The sequence below is a fragment of the Sceloporus occidentalis genome, unplaced genomic scaffold, assembly GCF_023333645.1.
Source record: "Sceloporus occidentalis isolate IW3139 unplaced genomic scaffold, rSceOcc1.0.p SCAF_4, whole genome shotgun sequence".
Classification (NCBI taxonomy): Eukaryota; Metazoa; Chordata; class Lepidosauria; order Squamata; family Phrynosomatidae; genus Sceloporus; species Sceloporus occidentalis.
The window spans coordinates 98,125,879-98,147,432 of NW_028316984.1; the positions used below are offsets into that span (position 1 = coordinate 98,125,879).

Sequence of the window (21,554 nt, forward strand, 5' to 3'; positions counted from 1 at the left end):
TTTATTAGCCTTCAAGTTGATCAACATGTTGACCCTATTACGGGGTTTTTCTTGGCACGTTTAATTGAAAGAAGGTCTGCCATTGCTTTAGACAGGCTATTCTCTTGATTTGTCCAAGGTCACCCAGTGGGTTTACATAATTAAGCAAGGATTAGAACCCTAGTCTTCCAGAATCCTAGTCCAACACTCAAATCACTATACCATGAGGCTCCTAGATTCCAGTTATACTTCAAATATTCTAAAGTACACATCTCAATAATCTTTAATAACATACCTGAAATGTAGCTCAGTACTATTCTCCAACACTAGGGCGCGTTACAGACTGCCCCTTTGAGGCAGCCTGTAGGCGCTGCTTTCCCTGGTGTATCGGGGCCTCAGCTGCCAGACCGGCAGTCTCCGAGGCCCCGATCCGCCGCTTTCAAGGCTGCGGGGAAGCGGCAAAAGGCCGCTTTCCCGCAGCCTGGAAAGGGGTGTCCTTGGGGCTTCAAGCCCCAAGGACACCCTGCAGCAGCGGGGAGGAGGAGAAAGGGGCCGCTTGGCCCCTTTCTCCCTTGTGTCGGTGGGTGCAGCGATCTAAAGGCTGCGGCCAGCGACGCAAACCAGGAAGGAGCTCTGAAACGGAGCTCCTTCCTGCTCCGTGGAAAGGGCGCACTAAGCGCCCTGGTGCGGAGTGACGACGTCACGTCCGCGCCGCCCCGTATAGAGGCGGCGCGGTCGTGACGTCGTCATGGCAGCCCCCATGTGGAAGGGGCGCTGCCATTTTGTACGGACTCAGTCCGTACTAGGGTTAGGGGCGTCCGGAAGTGATGCCCCTTTTTAACCCTAGTTAAACAGGCCTATCTCCCCCATATGGGCCTGTCTGAATTTTAAGATCCTGGGTTGAAGGTTTTATATAATAATAATATTTAATATATTGCGCCCGTGTCATATGCGGACGCACTATATGTGGATTTCAGCATTTGCTGAAAGCCGTGTGGGAGTGTATGGGGCACAAGGGTGCCACCGCGCCACTGCCACATGCATGAGCCCCATTACTTTCAATGGGGCTCGAGCATACATGGTTTTTTTTACACGGGGGGGGGGAGTCTGGAATGGATCCCCCACATGTATTTATTTATACCATGCTCTTCAGCCAAAAGGTTATCAGAGCGGCTTACAAATTGTTAATTAGACATTTCCCTGCCCTCAGGTTTACAATCTAAAGAGACAAGACACAAAAGGAGAAGGAAATGGCAGTTTCTCATGGTCCCACCAGTTTCACAGGGATATTTAGAGAGGACACAGAAGAGAGCATTCTCAGTGGCTGATCCCAGGCTATGGAACTCTCTGCCACTAGCTTGGCTCCCTTCTTGCTCTCCTTCATCTCCTTTTTATTTGCATAATAATTTGGGGAATAAAGGCTGCATCTGCACTGCAGAAATAATCCAGTTTGACACCACTTTAACTATCACAGATTAATGCTACGGAATTCTGGGAATTGTAGTTTAGTGAAACATTTAGCCTTCTCTGTCAGAGAACTCTGGTGCCATAACAAACTACAAACCTCATATTCCATAGCATTGAGCCATGGTAGTTAAAGCAGTGCCAAACTGCATTATTTCTACAGTGCAGATGCAGCCTAAGTGTGTATCCAGATTGATTAAAAAAAAACAACACCAACAACCCAGAAACCCCTAGATTCTGTTCCTATCCTTTCCAGTTTTATTTTAGAAATCCATATGCATCCATACACCCAGGATATTTTCCATTAAACACTAGTACGATCAGAGAATTTTTATGCCAGATACCATGGTTCATTTTAACTCAGTACAAAATCAGAAAGAACAGGAACAAAATCTGGGACTTTCCCATCGGTCCAGATGCACTCTAGGTGTCAATGTGGAAAAGTCTTTAATTGGTATGTATGTTCACTGTGCTGCATTGCTTTTTAACTTTTCTTTTCATAGTTATAAATGATTTTATATGTCTGGGTGTTTTAACATGGTACCTTATTTAAATATGTTTTAACTTTTCTACTACTAATTTGTAATTCACCACACTAGCTTGTGCTACCTGACTATTCTTACATTTGACAAATAAAAGAACTCTGTTACGTATTCTGCTTTTAACACAGCGATGACTCAAACCTACTTCACCTATTTTTAAAATGACAGCACCTTTCATTAGCACCATTCCTCCCCCACCATATTCTATTTTTTTAAAAGTATTGATTCATATCAAGAATGCACCAAATGTTCTCCAAAGCCCAGCTCCCAAATTAAACCTAGCGTAAGGGGAAAAGTTACAAGGAATGGTGCCAGTTCATATTAATGTCAACTCTATGAGCTGCTAAGCTGAGTGATGGGAGTCCCAGCTTTTGCTCACTTTGTCTATTGTGTCTCCATAGAGATAGTGCTAGTTTCCTCCATGAGCCCAAGAAAATATGTCTTTGCCTGCCCCCTTGCAAGGGAGAGCAAGTAAATAATGTACTCCTTCCCTGCTGGAGACTTCTGGCCATTAAGAACTAGGTCAGAAAATGTGTTGCTTCAGCAGTTCAGACTGTCAGATCTACTCTGTATCAACCTGATCTAATGCATTCTCCTATTTATCGCCTCACTTTTCCATTTCTGAACAGCCAAATCTAGACGCAAATCTCATTGTGCTGCAGTGGTCCTACCGGCACAATAAAGTACCTACAAATGTTAAGTTTGGCTGCGAAGGCCTAGGTTTATACCTATACTCACTCATACAACTTATCAGATAAATTTAGGTAAGTTTCAGCTTAATTTTCATCACAAAGTTATTACAAGAATAAAAGGAGATGCTACCCTGACATACAATGTCCTACATTCCTGAAACAAAATTTGAAATTAAAAAAAATCAAAAAGAGAGCATGATAGATTACTGAGTGTGGAAAAATTCTATAAAATACCCAGTCCAAACCATCCATCCACACATACATTTCATGATTGGGAAAATACATTGCTTTATGAAGCAGAATTTGATCAAAGCCAGTGGTGTCACTAGGGTTGGTGTCACCCGGTACGGGAACTCATGGTGTCATCCTGCCCAATTGATCTTCTCCCCTACCACACCATCCTTAGTAATGTTTTTTGTACTACTGTTACTCATAAACTGTACTTTCTATATATCACAGAATGTAATGGTAACAGGTGACATAAAGAACCAGCAAAATGAAAATTATACCATTAAATTACAATATCATATACACAGCCTAAATGTATTTACAAGCACAAAAGTTCATGTAGTTAAAGTGAAAATTTGGTAAAATGTGATGTTTTTAAAGAAAAATGTAAAATAATTTTTTTAATTAAAATTAAATAATTAAAAAAACTTGAGGCCTCTTCTTTCTCCTCCCACTGAACTTCACCGCACTCACACCGTCTCTTCACCATTTGAAAGGGACATAGGCTAATACCAAGCTCATTTCTGCCCAAAGTGCAGTCTCTATCTCCCACACCCTCTGGTGATGCCACTGATCAAAACTAGTCATGACTAGTTGGGTTTCATTACTTCTGTACCTGTGCTCCATTCTTGTATAAACCAAAGTCTGATTTGTGTGCCAAAAGGGACACAATCATGAAGAGAGCTGAATCCCCCAGTCCTGCCTTACTTTTCCATACAATTTTCTTCTCAAATCTAATCCAATCCTCTAATAAATCTTGTAAGTATCAAGTACTAAGGAAATGTGTATTCCATGCAATTAATCTACCCCATTATCCATGTTCCCTTCCTATACTGGGATTTCCTCAGAGACATATCCTTCAACAGTCAGACACAAAATTTAGGCCATGTTTCTTTTCCAACCACCTAAAATAAAAGAAAGCATGCTAAATGCAAGCTACATAGTTGGGAATAATCACATACCCACCCACAGAGAGGATCTCTCTATATATTGACTCAGGACTTTTTGACACGGGGAAAATTGGAAGGTTAAACTGGACACAATATAGGATCATCCAGGGCATAAGGGACAATTTTGCAATTGCTTTTCTGACTGTGCACAAACCAGTCAGAATCCATGCAGAAAGTGAGGTGAATCAGGGAATAAGCATTTTCGCAAAAATACCGTGTTTTCATTTCCAGTTCATTAACAAATTCGCTTTCTTCACGTAATTGCAGCAGTCTGAAAACCATGTCCCTGATTCTCCCTGTTCTCAGATTTCCCATGGTTCCTTGCTGTGCCAAGGAGAGGGAGGCAGACCACACACACCTCTTTCCCTCAGGCAGCTGGTCTCCTTTTCTAATCAAGCCTCTAAGCAGCCTCTAAGGGAATGGCTGGTGGGAGAAGGCAGAGAGAGAGGAAGTTTTGGGATTCCTCCTGCACGGGAGGGAGAAATGGAGGACATGTCCTGGAGAAGGAGGGCATCTGGGCGGTCCAACCCTCGCTGAAACCAGACAAGTTTATGGACCAGCCCCATCCTCTTCCTCTCTAGTGTGTGTGCGTGTTTTATGGGCATTTGCAAAAGGAAACCTCAACCTGCCTTCCTCTGAACAGCTTCTGGGACAAAGAAGACCCCCCCTCCCCTTTTCCCTTCCCTCTCTGGAGCATGTGTGTGTTGGCACTTGTGGAAATGACAGTTTGGAGCATGCACAAAAAAGTCATTTCCAAGCTAGCAACAGGATTCGTCCTCATTTCTCTGAAACACAAATTTGTTTTCGACCCACTTTCTTGCCTAAGTTATGTGTTTTTAACCCCTTGTTGTGCTCTGTGTGCTTTTCTGGGATGCCAACACTTTAACCATTTTCAGGATGGACGTACATAGGTCCCCATGTGAAAAAGTCCTTCAATTTACTGAACTTTATATATACCCATTATATATCAACTACACTAATGATTTCTTACTCAGAACTGGGTCTTTAAAACAACAGTGTGAATTTGGTCAAGATACCACCCTGGTTACCCTTGATTCTTTTACACCAACATACCACATACTGATGGGATTCAGGTTTTACATGAAATCCTTAATACCAGGAGTTCTAATGAACCTCCAACAGACGTTATTATCATTTTAGCAAGTCTAGTCCTCAACTGCAATAATTTCACATTCAATGAAGATCACTACCTCCAACTACATGGTACAGCTATGGGCACTTAGATGGCTCCCTCATATTCAAATCTGTTCATGGGGAAACTAGAAAATAAAATCCTTAATAAGGCAAATGACAAACCTCTCATATGGCAGTGATACATTGATGAAATCTTTATGGTTTGGACTAAGGAAAGGAATAGCTAGAAAAATCTATATTACACATCAACACTATCCATTCTACAATCAACTTTACATTTAGTAACTCAAATGAACATCTATTGTCCCTTTCCTTGATGTCCTCCTGACCACTGAAAATCACAACATTGTCACAAATCTCCACAATAAACTCATTGATGCTGATTCTTACCTGGATTGGAGATCCTGCCATCCCCAACACATTAAAAGAAGTATTATATACAGACTGGCTCTAAGAATCAGGGCCCTATCAGACTACACTATTATAGTGCTATTAGTCCATTTTAACTTATGCCAACATTCTGTGGAATTCTGGGGTTTATAGTTTAGTGTGGCTGTCAATTCTAAATGTATCTCCCTAAACTGCAGGTCCCAGAACTCCATATGATGTTGTCATGGCAGTTAAAGTGGTATTGGCATTGATGGGACAATGGAGCAATAGTGTCACCTACAAAGAAAATGCATATGATCTCACTAGCCTTGTGGCAGGAGGTTATGTAGGAATTCAAGAGGAGTTTGCCAGTGAGGTCACCAACAAAAATAATAGGTAACTCATGCAATCAAAGCCCATGACAATAGAGTTGTTCCTCCATATTCGCAGGGATTAGGGATGGACTCCTGCGAATATGGAAACATTGCAAATAACCCCTCCCCCCACGAGAGGGCCCACATGGGTCCTCTCCAGACCCCTGCCATCCTTGAGTCTTCCAATCCAGAGATGGCAGGGGTGGAGAAAGACCCCCACAGGTTCCCTCCAGACCCTTCCATGCTTGGTTTGGGTGATCCAGGCATGGCAGGGGGGAGAAAGAACAAGCATGATCCAAGCATGGCAGGGGTCTGGTGGGGAGCTGTGTGGGTCTTTCTCCCCCCCCGCCATGCCTGTATCAGGTGGTCCAAGCATGACAGTGGTCTGGAGGGGACCCTTGGGGGTCTTTCTCCCCCCTGCCATTGGGTGATGCAAACATGGCAAGGGAGGTAGAAGGAGATGCTGGAGCTCTCTCCTGACCACTCTGATGCCTGGATCAATTGTTCCAGGCATTTGAGGGATCAGGAGAGACCTTGTGAATAATCAAATTCATGAATTCCAAGTTCGCGAATTAGGAGGGATGATTGTACATGTATTTGCACAAAAGGTACACCCCCCCCCCCGCCTTAGTGACAGCACTTTAAGCTATTCTGGAAAATGCAGCTTCCTGGAAGCAAAAGTGAGAGCTTAGAAAACTGTTTGTATCCCTCTTTCCATAATCAAGACACTTAAACTGGAGAATGTCATTGCCTGAAAGCTGCAGAAGTGCTCAAAGTATTTCTGACAGAGCTTGTGATAGTCACGACGCATCAAATCAATTTCCACAAGGAAATAACAAAAGCACTCTAGGGCCTTGTTTAAGAAATGTGACTGTTCAAAACACAAAATATTTAGCTGTAGTGATTTCAACTTACCCTGCACCTGATTTGTTATTTTGGATATGTTCCAGAGAATCACCTTTAGCCAATTTGGACAATATCCAGCTTATATTTTACAGACAATAATGGTAACTTTCTTGTGAGCCACTCAGACATCTTCAAGAACCTTCATTACTGAAATAGCTCCAAACCACCCTCACGCCCCATGTTTTGCCAGCTTCTAAACTCAAGGTGGAATACTAAATATTCCATTCAATACCGTATCTTTGTGTAAAGTAACTGAAGAAAATCAATGTTATTTATGAACATAAATGCTAATAGATATTGCTTCTTTGTCTTTCATTGGAGCCAGTAAACATTTTTAGCTCCTCCATCATGTGTGTGTGTGTGTGTTTGTGCATGCATGGGCAAATTTAAGGGGAAAATACTAGGGAAAAATTTAAGCCTCTTCTACCTGGACAATACTCAGTCTAAATTAAGCCCTCCAATCTTACTTGGAATTAAATAAAAGTGAAATTCAATGACATATGCTTTTAGTTTTTTCCTTTAAGTCTCACTGACCTGTTTTTCCCCCTGCATCAACAAATTTATGATCAGGTGACTGACAGCCTTTAATCAGGTTGGGAACAGTGAAGTCTGAGGCTACATATGGATTTCCAGACCCCAGCCCAACATGCCTTCCAGGTCCCCAGAACCTATTTTAGACTCCATATAAACTTCTAGTCACTTCTATGGCCCTTTCACACTACAAAATGACAGTACTATGATTCCACTTTAATGGTAACATCCTATGGAATACTGGAGTTTGATGGGGAACTCCAGGAGGTTTCTACTTGAGAATTATAAACACCCCTCTCTAAATTGTCAATGTCAGGATTCCATAGGATGCTGCCATGGCAGCTAATCATGTGGTGTTAGCAAAATGACTCCAGCTCACATTGCATCTCTTGTAACTGAGCAATCAGCAGCTACATGACTGACTCAAGAATGCTTCTCACAGTACCACTGCTGTCAGTCTGCAGATTTGCTGCTTTCAGCAATGGACTGGATTCAAGTGTGGTTAAGCGACATTGATTCAGAATAGTGAGACTGATGTTAATCTCTAAAACTGTAGGGAGGTGGCAAAGTCCTTCTTACTTATCACAGTTGGCAGCAAATTCTATTTTCTTATGTACCAGGGACAGAGTGTTATTTCTTGACAATGTCAGTGGCACTACTAATAAAGAGAAGTTGCAGGTTCTTTGGGCTGTAATATCTTTATAGTGCACAAAGGCCTGCCTATTATTATAAAGGTCTTATCTTGGTTGAGACATATCAAACAGTATAGATTTGTTTCTCCTTCAGAGTTGCCAGCTTGATTAGAGAGGGCAGGACAGATTCAGGATGGAAGAAAATTGGATTGGATGTTATACGGAGACCTCACACACACACACGCCAAAAAAAGTTATGGATTATAGCCTCAAGCAAAAAACAAGCATGTTTTTTTGAATCATAAAAATTACACCTTGAAAATGAATTGTTTTATTACATAAGGAATGTCCACTGCCCACATTCTGTTGTCAGGTATCCAATGTTTTCAGGGTTTAATATAATCTTCTTTAGGGAGATTCCCTCAAGTGCCCTGTTTCTCAAACTCTGATAAACAAGATAAATGGGGTGGATGTGCTCTCCATCACAATGAAGACTGGTGGTGAAATTTAAAATCCATCTTCTATGACAGACTAAGATCAATACACCACAACCATATATACAGTCACCTCAAGGTACTATCACTTCCAATTTTACAACACACAATTTTCTTTTTCATTGTTGAAATTAAGCTGAAATTTGTGTAGCTGGTCTTCATTTTCTGGAGACGTTACATACTTGTATATCTTCCATATTTTACTCCCTTTTGTTGGATATACCACTCAAAGAGTCAGTAAAAAATAGTCTTCTGTGCTCAAAGGATTCAGCACTCAGCCACAGTCAACAGTCCCATCATACCTGAAGAATTATTTATACCTGCATATCACACATTTGAGTGACCCACTTCTTTATACCACCCCTCAGCAGGCCAGGACCAGATGCTGCATCTCAAGAAACAGGACTCTCAACAGACTGGGGTTTTATGTCATCTCTTCTTCCCAGCATCTTACAGCCACCGTATCTCATCGTTTTCTTTTACTACATTTTCTCTTCTCACAGGCTAAATATGACTATTGCTTGCTAAGCTTCCAATTTTGACTTGCAGCCATTCATCTTAAGAAGGCCTAAACTGTTGTTTCCCACTGTTGTACCCATACTATTTGGGATGTGGTGGCTAAGACACTAATTCTCATTATCCTAAGTTCAGAAGGTTGGCGGTTTGAGGCCTGAGTGCCACGTGATGGGAGTGAGCTCCCACCACTAGCCCCAGTGTCTGCCAACCTAGCAGTTCGAAAGCATGTAAAAGTGCAAGTAGATAAATAGGTACCACTTTGGTGGGAAGATAACCACGTTCCATGCAGTCATGCTGGCCACATGACCACTGGAGTTGTCATCAGACAACGCTGGCTCTTTGGCTTAGTAACAGAGATGAGCACTGCCCTCTACAGTCAGTTATGACTAGACATTCATGTCAAGGAGAAACCTTTATCTTTAGCCATACTACACAATTATACAACTTTGATAATAGTTTAATTGCTATGTCTTCATCCTATCCTGGAATTTGCATTTGCATTCCATAGGATGGAGCCATGGCAATTAAACTGGTAACAAAGGACTATAACCATATAGTGTGGATGTAGTACCCAAAAGAATTTTTTTGAATATGTAATTAAAATCTCAGGTAGCATCTTTATATATTATAGCTATATCTATTATAGATAGATATGTGTATGTAGATATTGATATATCTATTATACTATATGTAGTTGTTAAATGCCTGTACTGCAGCCACTCACTCACAAACCATAAGGTTGCAAGTTCAATACAAGCGAAGAGCTGAAGGTCGACTCAGGCTTGCATCCTTCTGAGGTCGCTAAAATGAGTACCCAGATTGTTGGGGGCAACTAGCTTACACTTTGTAAACCATGTAGGGAGTGATTAAGTGCACTGATAAGCAGTATAGAAATGTACATGCTATTGCTATACGTATATTACAAATATTAAGATATATCTATTATAATATGCCTATTATAGATAGATGGATAGATAGACATCTATTATAGAAAATGCTTCCAGAAAGAGAATTAAATTGAAATTACATTATCCATCCCTTTTAAATTTCAATATGAGATAATCTTTGAAAGCAAGACCTCAGACAATTGTCAATTTCTTTCTGCAGTCCTCTAGGGATCTGTTGTTTTCTCCTAAGAAACTTCCCATAAGTTGTTGTGTTGAGTCTTAGACTTACCTTCACAGCCCAAATTGACTGATCCAGGGGATGAAAAAGTTTGAAACAGAAGCCATCCTTTTTGGAGGGTCTTTCAATCAGCTCACAAGAATGGAGCAAGATGGTGCCCACCCACTGTCCAACCTTTGGTGTTTTATAGATCAGCAGCACTCCAGGTTTCAGCACACACCACAACTTTGTCCAGCTTTTCAGAGTTCCACGAATCTGAAGAATAAGAATATGGAGATATTTTTTCTTCTCTCTAGTAAAGTAAATGAGTCCTTCACCAAAGAAACCTCAGTCTTGCTAAAAGGACTAGACTGCAGTGCCTTTATTATGTGAGCAAGCTCAGTTCTTCAAAGCATCTTGCTGGACTATTCCAGATGAAATAATATGAGGCTGAAACCAATCTCCCAATGGCATTGTCTGTGAAAAAAGGGCCAACTCTCTCCAAACAGCTAATTAAGAAGAGGACATTCCCTTTCTGGCAAGAACTAAATGTTGCTTCCAGACCCTGAGCCAGTGTTCAGTTTAAAGAGAACTCCTCTAAGATACCCTACAATTTTTCACATCTAAAGAACAAGGCATGCTGGAGGCAAAATCCCAGGGGTCTCAATGAAAAGACAGTCTGCTGTTTCTGCTTATCCACACTGCAGCCTAGTGCCTTACTGTAACCTGCCTCAAAGGAGCATGGCCCATTTTTATCTTATTCATTTGTTGTGGCTTCAATGAAATAAGTTGATTGGTTCTACCCATCAGTGTTAGGAAATATCAAATTTTTAGAAGAGCTCACGAGTAGAATTCTCTCAGAGATTAGTTTTAGTAAAGGCAAACAGGCAGTATGAAAGCTTCATAGCAAAAACTTTATTATTTTACATTTAAAGTTACATTCATACATATATGTATGCAGTGCCTAGGTCTTGGATAACTACAGGAACGTTTCAGGACATCTTATCTCGATGCTCACTGAAAAAGTGTTGTTGTGCTGAATTCTCTTGGTCAGCCAATGTAGTTGCAGGGCGCTCTGAATAGCAGCTCACAGCAAGCCAGGGATGGAGCCTCATGATGGTACTGCCATTGAGAGGGTTGGGTGAGATCTGGTGGGGCAAAGTTCCGCAGAAATTCATCCAAGACCGGGCACCCCTTATAAGGGCCTGTGCACATGGCAGCCAACCATTTTTGGCTAGACAATTGGGGAGGCAAAAGCCCAGGGGTGGTTAGAGGGGCATGAAAGGGGATGACCTGCAACCAGTCATTTGGACGTGTCTCACAAACTGACCAATATGGAAAGCTCTGGTTAGAGGTTACCAGATCTGCAGAGATGCAGCACTTGAGCATGTGCTGGTTTGCAGACCACTGGGCCCCATGTTCCCTCAACCTTACTTTGACTACATTGTATACTTGAGTAAGGTATAAGTTATGAATGTATCAAATTTGTAATACAGTTGCCCCTTGCTATCCATCGCGATCCATTCTGGACCCCCCCCCTGCGGATAGCAAAAAAAGCAGGACCTTAAGTCCCTTTCTTTTCAATGGGCACCCATGCCCACCCGCGCAACCTCATGCATGCACACCCACTGAAAAAGCTGGAGCTTGCCATTCACTGAAGATCAAACCACGGATGGCAAGCCCGCAGTTAGCACAGGTGTACTGTAGTTGTATTTGAATTAAAGTTGTAGCCAACCTATTGAGTCCATAATATGGTATCTGAGCTCATTGTCTCAGCTCAAGGCTTACCCTCATGCTCACTAGAGGAGTGTTGTCACACTGAGTCCTCTCAGCTGGCCACCATAGCTGCAGGTTGCTCTAAACAGCAGCTCGGAGCAAGCTAGGGCTGAAGCCTCATTATTGCAGTATCATTGTGAGAGTTTGGGTGAGATGTGACATGAGATCATGTCAGATCTCTTGGCGAAGTCCTGCAGAAATTCAAATCTCATGGAACTTCACCTGTGACCCAGCAGGGCTTATAAGGGCCTGTGCACACGGCAGCCATCCACTCTTGGCTGGACCTTCAGCACAACCCTCTCACCTTTCCTTGCTGCCTCATGCTTCTTTGCAAATCCTCAGGCTACAGATGGGCTGATAGCAAATGGAGTGAAGGGGGCTAAAGAGAATGCTTTGTTTTAAACCATTTCCTAACATAAACTCATACTAAAAGTAATATGACCAGTGGCCACTGATAACCCTATTCTCCATGAATGTGTCCAATCTATTGGACAATCTATCAGATTGTTGGGAGAAAATTAGCTTACAGTTGTAAACCGCTTAGACTCTGCTTAGGCGATATGAAGCGGTATATAAATGAAGATTGTTTGTTTGTTTTGTTTGTATCTTTAAAGCTGTTTCAGCTGGTGGCTATCACTGATTCCGTAGCCAATTCTACAGTTCAACTATGTTCACTGTGAAAAATTTATTCCTTCTACCTGTCTAGCTTCCTTAGGCTGAAAAATATCTCCTGTTACTAAATTTGCAATGTCAAGCACGTATTTCCAAAAATGTAACAACTAGCATGTTAATGGTTTTCACACAATTGGGATTGTCTGGGATCAGGAAACAGTGAATTAAGTGTTAGCCCAAGGACAAACAAGGCCTTTGATAATTCAGTAAGGAAGCTATCAGTCTTCCTACCAGTTTTGTCTGCTTTCCTTCAACTAATTTTTATCATCATCTTTGCTACATACAAGCCTCAGTTATTACTTCAGTTTGCTGAATTGCTTCAACATATTACTTTAAGCCTTCTTGTTCCTGTATAGGACTATTTTAAAGCAGAAAACTACTTTCTGAAAGGAGGCAGCTGCTGGATTATGAATCTACAAACCTAAAATCCACTGGAACTTTTTATTCATGTAAGCTTAAAATGATGTTTTGCACTAAATTACCTTCAGCCAATCTGCCATAATGATCACACTGGGATCTTTCAAAGCACTGAAGAGTTGTTTGGTGGCTCGTTTCTTCTCTTGCCTGTAATTTTTCTTCTGTACCTGTTAGACCATATAGACAAAACGGGACTTGTGAGCACATTTTCTTTCTCTTTCTATTGTGTCAGCAGAAAAGATGGAGAAAAACTGACAGAAGAAGATAGGATCATGCTGTTAATTTCAAACAACACCCTCCTATTTTAGGGAACTCACTGTTTAGGGAACAGGTAACAGCACTTAGTGTAACAGCAATAGGAACAACTAGACTTTTTGTCTGTGATGAAATTGCATACTGCCCAATATCTTATAGATGGAAAATGGAACGTGTGTGGCAAAGGAACATCAGACTGTGGTCAAGATGAGGTATTCATTAATGAAGAAAAACATACAAGCTAGGAGGGGCTGCAACAGTTTATTTTTGTCTGAGCTTACAAGGAAGGGCAAGATTCTGCCCCTCGTCTACTTTCCCTGTCCCCCCTCCCCAGTAACTACTTTTGAACTCTGAACTAAGTCTGGAGCAACTGAAATAAGCTGAGGACATGGGGGGAAGTGGGAGAAGTGCATCAAGCCTCATTGGATTTATTGGATTTACACTGAGTCAGTCAAATCACATATGGCATAGGGACTCTTAATCCGCCTAGCCCCACATTGTCGATACTGATCTTCCATGGTTTTAAGCAAGATTAATTTTTAGTCCTATGTGGAAATCCCTGGTGTTCCCTGATAGTCTTCAATCCTAGGCATTTCTATAGATAACTAGTCAATTCTCTCTCTCTCTCTCTCTTTTCCCTTGGTATCTTCACTGTTTTTAGTGTACAGAGATAGTCTGACATCAATGCCAGGAAAGATTCTGGAGCAGATCATTAAACGGAGAGTCTGTGAGCATCTAGAAGGCAATGCCATGATCACAAAAAATCAACATGGGTTTCAGAGAAACAAGTCATGCCAGAGAAATCTGATCTCTGTCTTTGATAAAATTACCAGCTTGGTAGATGATGGAAATGCTGTGGATATAGTATATCTTGATTTCAGTAAGGCCTTTGACAAGGTTTCCCATGACATTCTTGCAAACAAGCTTGTAAAATGTGGGCTAGACAAGGTAACTGTGACATGGATTTGGAATTGGTTGTCCGGCCAAACCCAAAAGGTGCTCAATAATGGCTTCTTTTCATCCCGGAGAGAAGTGATCTGTGGAGTCCCACAGGGCTCTGTCCTGGGCCCAGTGCTATTCAACATCTTTATCAATGACTTGGATGACAGAATTGGGGGCAAATTTGCAGATGACACTAAATTAGGAGGAGTAGCCAATACTCCAGAGGACAGGATCAAAATTCAAAATGACCTGAATAGACAAGAAAGCTGGGCCAAAGCTAACAAAATGAAATTCAACACAAAGAAATGTAAGGTACTGCACTTAGGGTGGAAAAATGAAATGCATAGATATAGGATGGGGAACACTTGGCTGAATGAGACTACATATGAAAGGGATCTAGAAGTCCAAGTGGACCACAAGTTGAACATGAGTCAACAGTATGATGCAGCAGATAAAAAGGTCAATGCAATTTTAGGCTGCATCAATAAAAGTATAGTGTCTTGATCAAGGGAAGTAATAATGCTACACTATTCTACTCTGGTCAGGCCTCACTTGGAATATTGTGACCAGTTCTGGGCACCACAATTCATAAACGACATTGAGAAACTGGAACGTGTCCAAAGAAGGGCGACTAAAATGGTGAACTGTCTGGAAACCCTGTCCTATGAGGAAAGACTCAGAGAGCTGGGGATGTTTAGCCTGGAGAAGAGAAAGTTAAGAGGTGATATGATAGCCCTGTTTAAATATTTGAAGGGATGTCATATTGAGGAGGGATCAAGCTTGTTTTCTGCTGCTCCAAAGAACAGGACCCGGAACAATAGATGCGAGCTCCAGGAAAAGAGATTCCACCTCAACATTAGGAGGAACCTCTTGACAGTAAGGGCTGTTTGACAGTGGAGCACACTCCCTCAGAGAGTGATGGAGTCTCCCTCCTTGGAGATCTTTAAACAGAGGCTGGATGGCCATCTGTTGGGTATGCTTTGATTGAGAGTTCCTGCATGGCAGCAGGTTGGACTGGATGGCCCATGTGGTCTCTTCCAACTCTATGATTCTATGAATTCCCAATTCTCAAACACACAGTCATCCTGGGAAAATGCCAACTTGCTACAGTCTTGTGGGATTTTTTTTATATACCCCAAACTGCAAAACTGCTACCAGCTACAAGAAAAATAAAGGCCAAATGTGACATTTTAGGATGGGGAGACTACTGTGTGATCTCAAAAAATGTGCATTTAACTAGGATTATTAGTAGAAACCAGCAAACGTGGTATAGTGGTTTGGATGCTGGACTAGGACACTGCGAGACCAGGGTTTAATCCCCACTTAGCCACAGAAACTTACTCGGTGACCTTAGGTAAGTCACACTCTTTCAGACTCAGAAGAAGGCAAGCACAACCTCCCCCAAACAAATTCTGTCAAGAAAACCCTGTGACAGGTTTGCCTTACAGTCACCATTAATCAAATATGATTTGGAGACACACAACAACAATCAGTAGGAAGGCTATTCTGGGGAAATATTGAAGACAAACCATTATTTGTGAAGTGAAGCTGTTGCCTTGATTTATTAGTACAAACCAATCTATGGGGAACAAAACAAAGGGTAAAATGTGGACTTGCCTAGCAGCTGCAGAGATATAACACTGGGACTATGGAAAAGAGGTATAAGTTTATCAGGATAATCATTTATTGATATAGTTAGGAAGATCCTTCTTTCACGTACCTTCAGAGTCTCTTTCTTGTTGTTTTTGCCAGTAGGGGAGACACACTCTTTATCAGACCCATTGCAAAGTTTGTAGTCAGTCTAGATAGAAAGGAAATGGGATGACTTAATGACTTTGAAGATAACAATAAAATGCAACACCACCAGCACCATCCACCAGAAATAATCATATGCATTTATTGTTGTTAACTGCTGTCATGCTGACTTCAATTTATGGTGACCCTATGAATGAGAGACCTCCAAGTCACGCTGTCATCAACAGCCCTGCTCAAGTCTTGCAGACTCAGGGTTGAGGCTTCTCTGACTGAATCTATCCATCTGGAATGTGGTCTTCCTCTTTCCTACAACCCTCTACTTTGTTAACATTATACACTGTCTTCAAAGATCAACTGGGTTGTTTTGTTTCAGCGTAAAAGACAGAAAGAACTCATGTAACACCTTTGAGGAAGAAATTTCTAGCTTTTATAAATTCCCGTCCACTTCATCAGATGCAATCATAAACTACAGAGCAAGAAAATGACAAGACACACTCCCCCTCCCCAAATCTCATACTCAGAAGACTTGGAGGAAGAAAAACCCATTATTACCTGTCATGACCATATCTAGCAGTGGCTTGAACTCTGATGTGGAAAGAGATGAGCTATATGAATCACTATTACCAGAATAGAGGCCTAATACTTAATTGGAGCCTAATAACCAGGGGCAAGGGACCATCAGAAAATGAGATTCCCCCAAGGGAAAGTCCTAAACCAGGATTCCCAGGGACTGCATACTCAAGAGTCAGATACCAACCGAGATGATGGCTTGGTAAGTCAAATTTTGTTCAGACTCTTGTGTGAATGGCTTCTCTTTGACTGTGGTCTCATCCTCACTAGGACTGAACTCTATCTTGTGTTCTCTTAAAACAGGGGAGTGTAACAACATTTGAGTTATAATCTGGCAATGTGATTTGGAATATGACTGTACCTTCAGGTTCCTCAGAACTATTCCTAAGAGGAAGGAGAGCTTAAGACTGGCAGGCAAATCATAATGAATTTTGTATATTTGTGTGCCTGTTTTTACAAAACAGTAAATATGCCAGAATACACTGAACAATAATACTACCAGCTAAAGAAGTTAACAATATATGTGCTATAAGGGCAAGGACAAATAATTAATGAAATATGAAAGCATTGTTTAAACTGCATAACATTAATATCAAGGAAAGGAGAAACTAAAAAAGACCCTATTAAGTGAATGCAAATATGGTTATAAATTAGGATACTTTCGATTGCTATTTCCTCAGGGGGCAGGGGCTTAACTACATAGGAGTTTTGATAGTCCTGATTCTTGGTGCCTGATCATTTCAGGGGGGCTCAGCTCCCCCCAGCCCAGCCTTGGGATGTATGTGTGTGTTCAAGCCTCCCCACTCTCCATTTCGGGATCCATTTGTACATGGATGGAGCCCCAAGAGCTATCCAACTCATCACTGTAACAGACAACATTTTATAAAAACACATCATTTACTGAAATAGACTATCTTGATCAGTCTCTGCGGGAAAGGTGGCATTTTGTACCTGTGTTTTAATGCTCCTTTTCTTTTGTGTGCCTGGATTATACAGAGACAGGGGGCTGGGGCAGGGGGAAGAATTCAAGTATCTTTAATACAGGGAGGCAGTGCAGTTTAGGGCGCCGCCATTTTTACGTCCTCGACACGTGTGAGGGGCGAGGGGCGTTTGAAAGTGCCGCCCCTCACATGTGACGGGGGCGCCTCATAGCGCCCGTTTAAATCGGGCCAATAAAAGCATCAAAAGTGGGTGTAAGATCAGAAGCAAGTGATTGATGCCCTTGGTTAACTGCTATGATTCTGCTGCAAAAAGCAGGGAGAGGAGAGAGGCAGATTGAATACAAAACACAGATTTGTATGCTGAGGTCAGTCTGATGTGTAAAGCTTGCTTGGCAACACTATGTTTGATGACTAAAAAGCTTAAGCGACGATACTGGTTGCAGAAGGCATGAAGCATGCTTGTAGCTTCAGTGCATTCCAAAATGGACAGGTGCCCATTTCATACTTGACATTCATCAGCTGATCATTTTTTCCAAGGAGAGAATCAAAAGCCACACCTAGACAGGTTTCAGTAGATCCAAAATCTGCTGCTGTGTTGTAACTGTGAACATTAGCTGTTTTACAGACCAAGCTCCAGGTCTGCTTCTTCTTCACTTTCTTTCCCAACAACTGCCACCGTGAATGAAAACAAGATTCCATAATTTTGTCCTCAGCTTTCAAGCCTTCTGTACATCCTTTCTGCACTCTTCAGCCCTATTCAGTGAATATGTCAGGAGGAGGCAGGGAAGAGTGAGCTAGACCTGCCCCTCTGTAATTTCTTTCCATGTAGTGACAGGCTGAAGAGCCTCCTCTACATGTGGAAACTCTCCACATGACCACCCTTCTTGATTCTGGGGCCTTCTAGATTACACGGAAAGTGCCACATGTAGCAGAGGCTGTCTTTTTAGACAACTATTTTCCACTAAAGAGAGCACTGATCAACTAAGCAATCCTTCCTCACACATTAATCAGATTTCCTACTTTTCAGGATCCATGGACTTTATTCTCCTCTCTCTGCTATCTACAGATGCCCCAAAGTCCCCATTCTCTTCAGCAAGATCTCTTCATCTGTTCAATATGCTGCCCCTTATGTTTGAGAACCCTCTTTCCAGCACACTTCAGTTGACACCACTTTGCCTTCTCTGTCTTCAAGACTCCTCAAAATATACCTTTATTTCAAAGCACACAACTGACTCATCACGAGTGATCCTTAACTGAAACAAGGCCAAACCAGCAACTTACAAAAGCATGCCCCTGTCAGTGCATTATGGTCAGCGAGGGACAACTGCTCACCAGTACAATATGTGTTTTGCATGCAGTAAGCTCTAGGTTCTATCTTTAGCATTTCCAATTTAAAGGAAATGCCTCTGGTGTAAGATCCCACAGAGCCAGTTAAAATTGAAACTACCAAACTACATGGACAAACAGTCTAATAAGATATCTTTGTCGATTCTCTTGGGAACCAACCCATTTGCTAATATCATCAGATACTGTCCTTCAGGTGCCTCCACCAGAGAGGGCCTTTTCTGTGGTGATCCCCAAACCCTGGCTGGCTACTTTGTTCCTAGTTTAATTAGTACTATGCAGTGAGTTGAAACTTTGTTATTTGTTTTGTTGATTAAAAAAGAATGTTGGTTCATTAGCAGTTTCATTACTCTTACTGTGTTTTGTTTTATGTGGTTTGAGTGTTAGACTACAGCTCTGGAGATCAAGGTTTGATTCCCTGCTTGGCCATGGAAATCCACTCGGTAACCTTGGGTGAGTCACCCACTCTCAGCCCCACAAAACCTCATGATAATCAATTCAATATTGTCTGATTACAAAGATGAGATGTTTTTAAAAAATACATGTAACTTTCATTCTTTGTTGAGTAAGGACATTGAGGATAGGGTGCTTTGGAGGTCTCTCATTCACAGTGTCGCAATGGGTCAAAGTTGATTTGAAGGCAGTTAACAGCAACTCCTCCTGTCTGCTCCCCCCCCCCCCCCGTACTCCAGATTGAAATTCAGGAGGGACTACAGCCTCTTTTTTGCTTGCATTTCTCTATAAACATCCCATACTTTAATTGATGCATGCATCTTTTGTAGAAGAAGCAGCAAGCTTGGACTTTCCCTTCTTCTGGCCTTTCTCACTCATCAGATCTCTCCCTTGCTTCCTCAAGCCAGTTTGCCATGGTGTCTGAACCAATAAAGTCTGGTTTGAATTACTCCCTCCCCTAGAACATGAGGATCATAAACTTGTTTGCAATCCAAAATTAAAGCAGACATAATAGAGCCAAAAATACAAACACATACAAAAATATGCAGAACATGTCACTACAATGTAATTAAATTACTAATAACATTCAAAACAATTTAAAGCATACATTAAAAAAGAAGGTGAAAACAGCACAACATCCTATTAAATCCCTTTTTACAAAGCAGTTCCTGAAAGCAAGTCAGAATTATCAACAACAACAAAAAGTATTTGCCTGCTGATGGAAAGACAGCAAGAAGGCAGCCATTCTAGTTGCCCTATGAAAGAAGTTTCATCACTTAGGAGCAGTTACTCAGAAGGCCTTCTCCTATGTTCCCTCCAGATGTGTGAGGATGGTGAGACAGAGAGAAAGACATTTGTCTTTATAGTGCCTGAGCAGGCTCATATGAGAAAATATAATCCTTCAGATACACTCAACCTGAGTCACATGGGGCTTTCTAGGTCATAACCAGCACTTTGAATGGGATCCACTTGGGATCCACTGGGGTTTAATTTCAGGACCCCTGTCCCCATTGACACCAAAATCCATGGATGCTCAAGTCTCATTAAATACACTGCCACAGCAAAATGGTGTCCCTTATATAACATGGCAAAATCAAAGTTTGCTTTTTGTAATTTATTTTTCTTTTCTTTTTTAATATTTGCAAGCCATGGATGACTGAATCCATGGATAAAGAATTTGTGGATACTGATGGCTGACTGTATCTGGAAAAAGACTAGTAACCAGTGGTGTTGTAACAAGAGACTGCATGCTCCTATAACCAGCCTTACTCCACAGTCTAGCTGAAGCTCTTTTACTGAACACTCAAAGGCAGCTCCATGTCCAGCACATTAAAGCAATCCAAATGTGATGTAACTGAGGCACGTATCCCCTTGACCAAATCTAACATTTACAGGAAAAGGTACAGTTGGCACAGTAGTCTTAATTACACAAAAGCCCTCTTAACCCCTGCAGAAACCTGGACATATGGGCTCAGGGCTAAATTCAGGAGTTCACTCAAACTATAAACCTGGGTCTTAAAGGAGGGTGTAATTCCACCCAGCACAGGATGAATCCCTATACCCTTCATTTTTCTTTTGACCAGCCAGAAACACCTTTGTGTTCTCCGGACTAAACTCCAGTTTGTACACTCTCATTCATTCTCTTACTAATGCCAAACACTAGTACAGAACTGAAACAGGCCAGCATTCTCTGAAGATGCCAGCCACAGATGCTGGTGAAACATCAGGAATAAACTCTTCTAGAACATGGCCACATAACCCAAAAACCCCACAAAAAACTATTGATGCCGGCCATGAAAGCCTTCGACTTCACATTAGAACTGAAACAGTTTTTCTTCAAATTCAGTAGCAATGAGAAGTACTGTATAAGGAAAACCCCTTCCACCGAATTCCAAGAAAGGAATCCCCATTACCCGATGTGTTTATTCTGACACTGGGATTAATTGAGGATTAAGGAACCCAGAAAGGCTTGGAACCCAAGGCACTTATCATTTTTTAAAACCATGCAGCTTAAAAGAAATATACATTGGCCCGTTCCGCACGGGCCAAAAGTATGTGTGCAGCACATACTAGGGTTAGAAAGGGGCATTTTTTCCCTAGTACGTGCCAAGCATGTACAAAATGGCGGCGCCCATTCTACATGGGCGCTGCCATCTTGACGTAGCGGATGCTTAGCGCGGTAATGCTGTAAGTGCGCCATTGGCTCCTTGCATTGTCATTACCGCACCGCAAAAAGGACCCGCTTTTGCGGCTTCTTTTTGCAGCTTGGAGGAGTTGCGCGGTTTGGCCGCTGAGGCTTCTCTGCGCAGCAAATGAGGGCGCTTTGCAGACCGCCCTTTTGGGCGGTCTGGAAAGCGCCTTTGTTAAAAAGAGGGTTTCAGCAGTACTTGGAACAAGGGAAAATGCATTCTACTACCTTGTGACTCCTTCCTATTAATTGAGTCAAATGAGAGGTCATAGGAAGGTGTCCAAGGTACTTTTCTATTCCTAAAA

At 41.8% G+C, this 21,554-nt stretch overlaps 1 protein-coding gene across 4 annotated transcripts in view; it reads right to left on the reverse strand.

Moving 5' to 3' along the window:
• Positions 1 to 21,554, reverse strand: part of LOC149314394 (oxysterol-binding protein-related protein 5-like) — a 642,611-nt gene that overhangs the window by 49,957 nt on the left and 571,100 nt on the right. For all 4 annotated transcript variants that reach the window (XM_089521022.1, XM_089521020.1, XM_089521021.1 and 1 more), the window contains exons 4-6: positions 15,719 to 15,799; positions 12,867 to 12,968; positions 10,009 to 10,212 (exon numbers count right to left, since the gene is read on the reverse strand). In XM_089521022.1, coding sequence (XP_089377148.1) covers positions 10,009 to 10,212; positions 12,867 to 12,968; positions 15,719 to 15,799 — 387 coding nt within the window. The remainder of the gene's footprint in view (positions 1 to 10,008; positions 10,213 to 12,866; positions 12,969 to 15,718; positions 15,800 to 21,554) is intronic.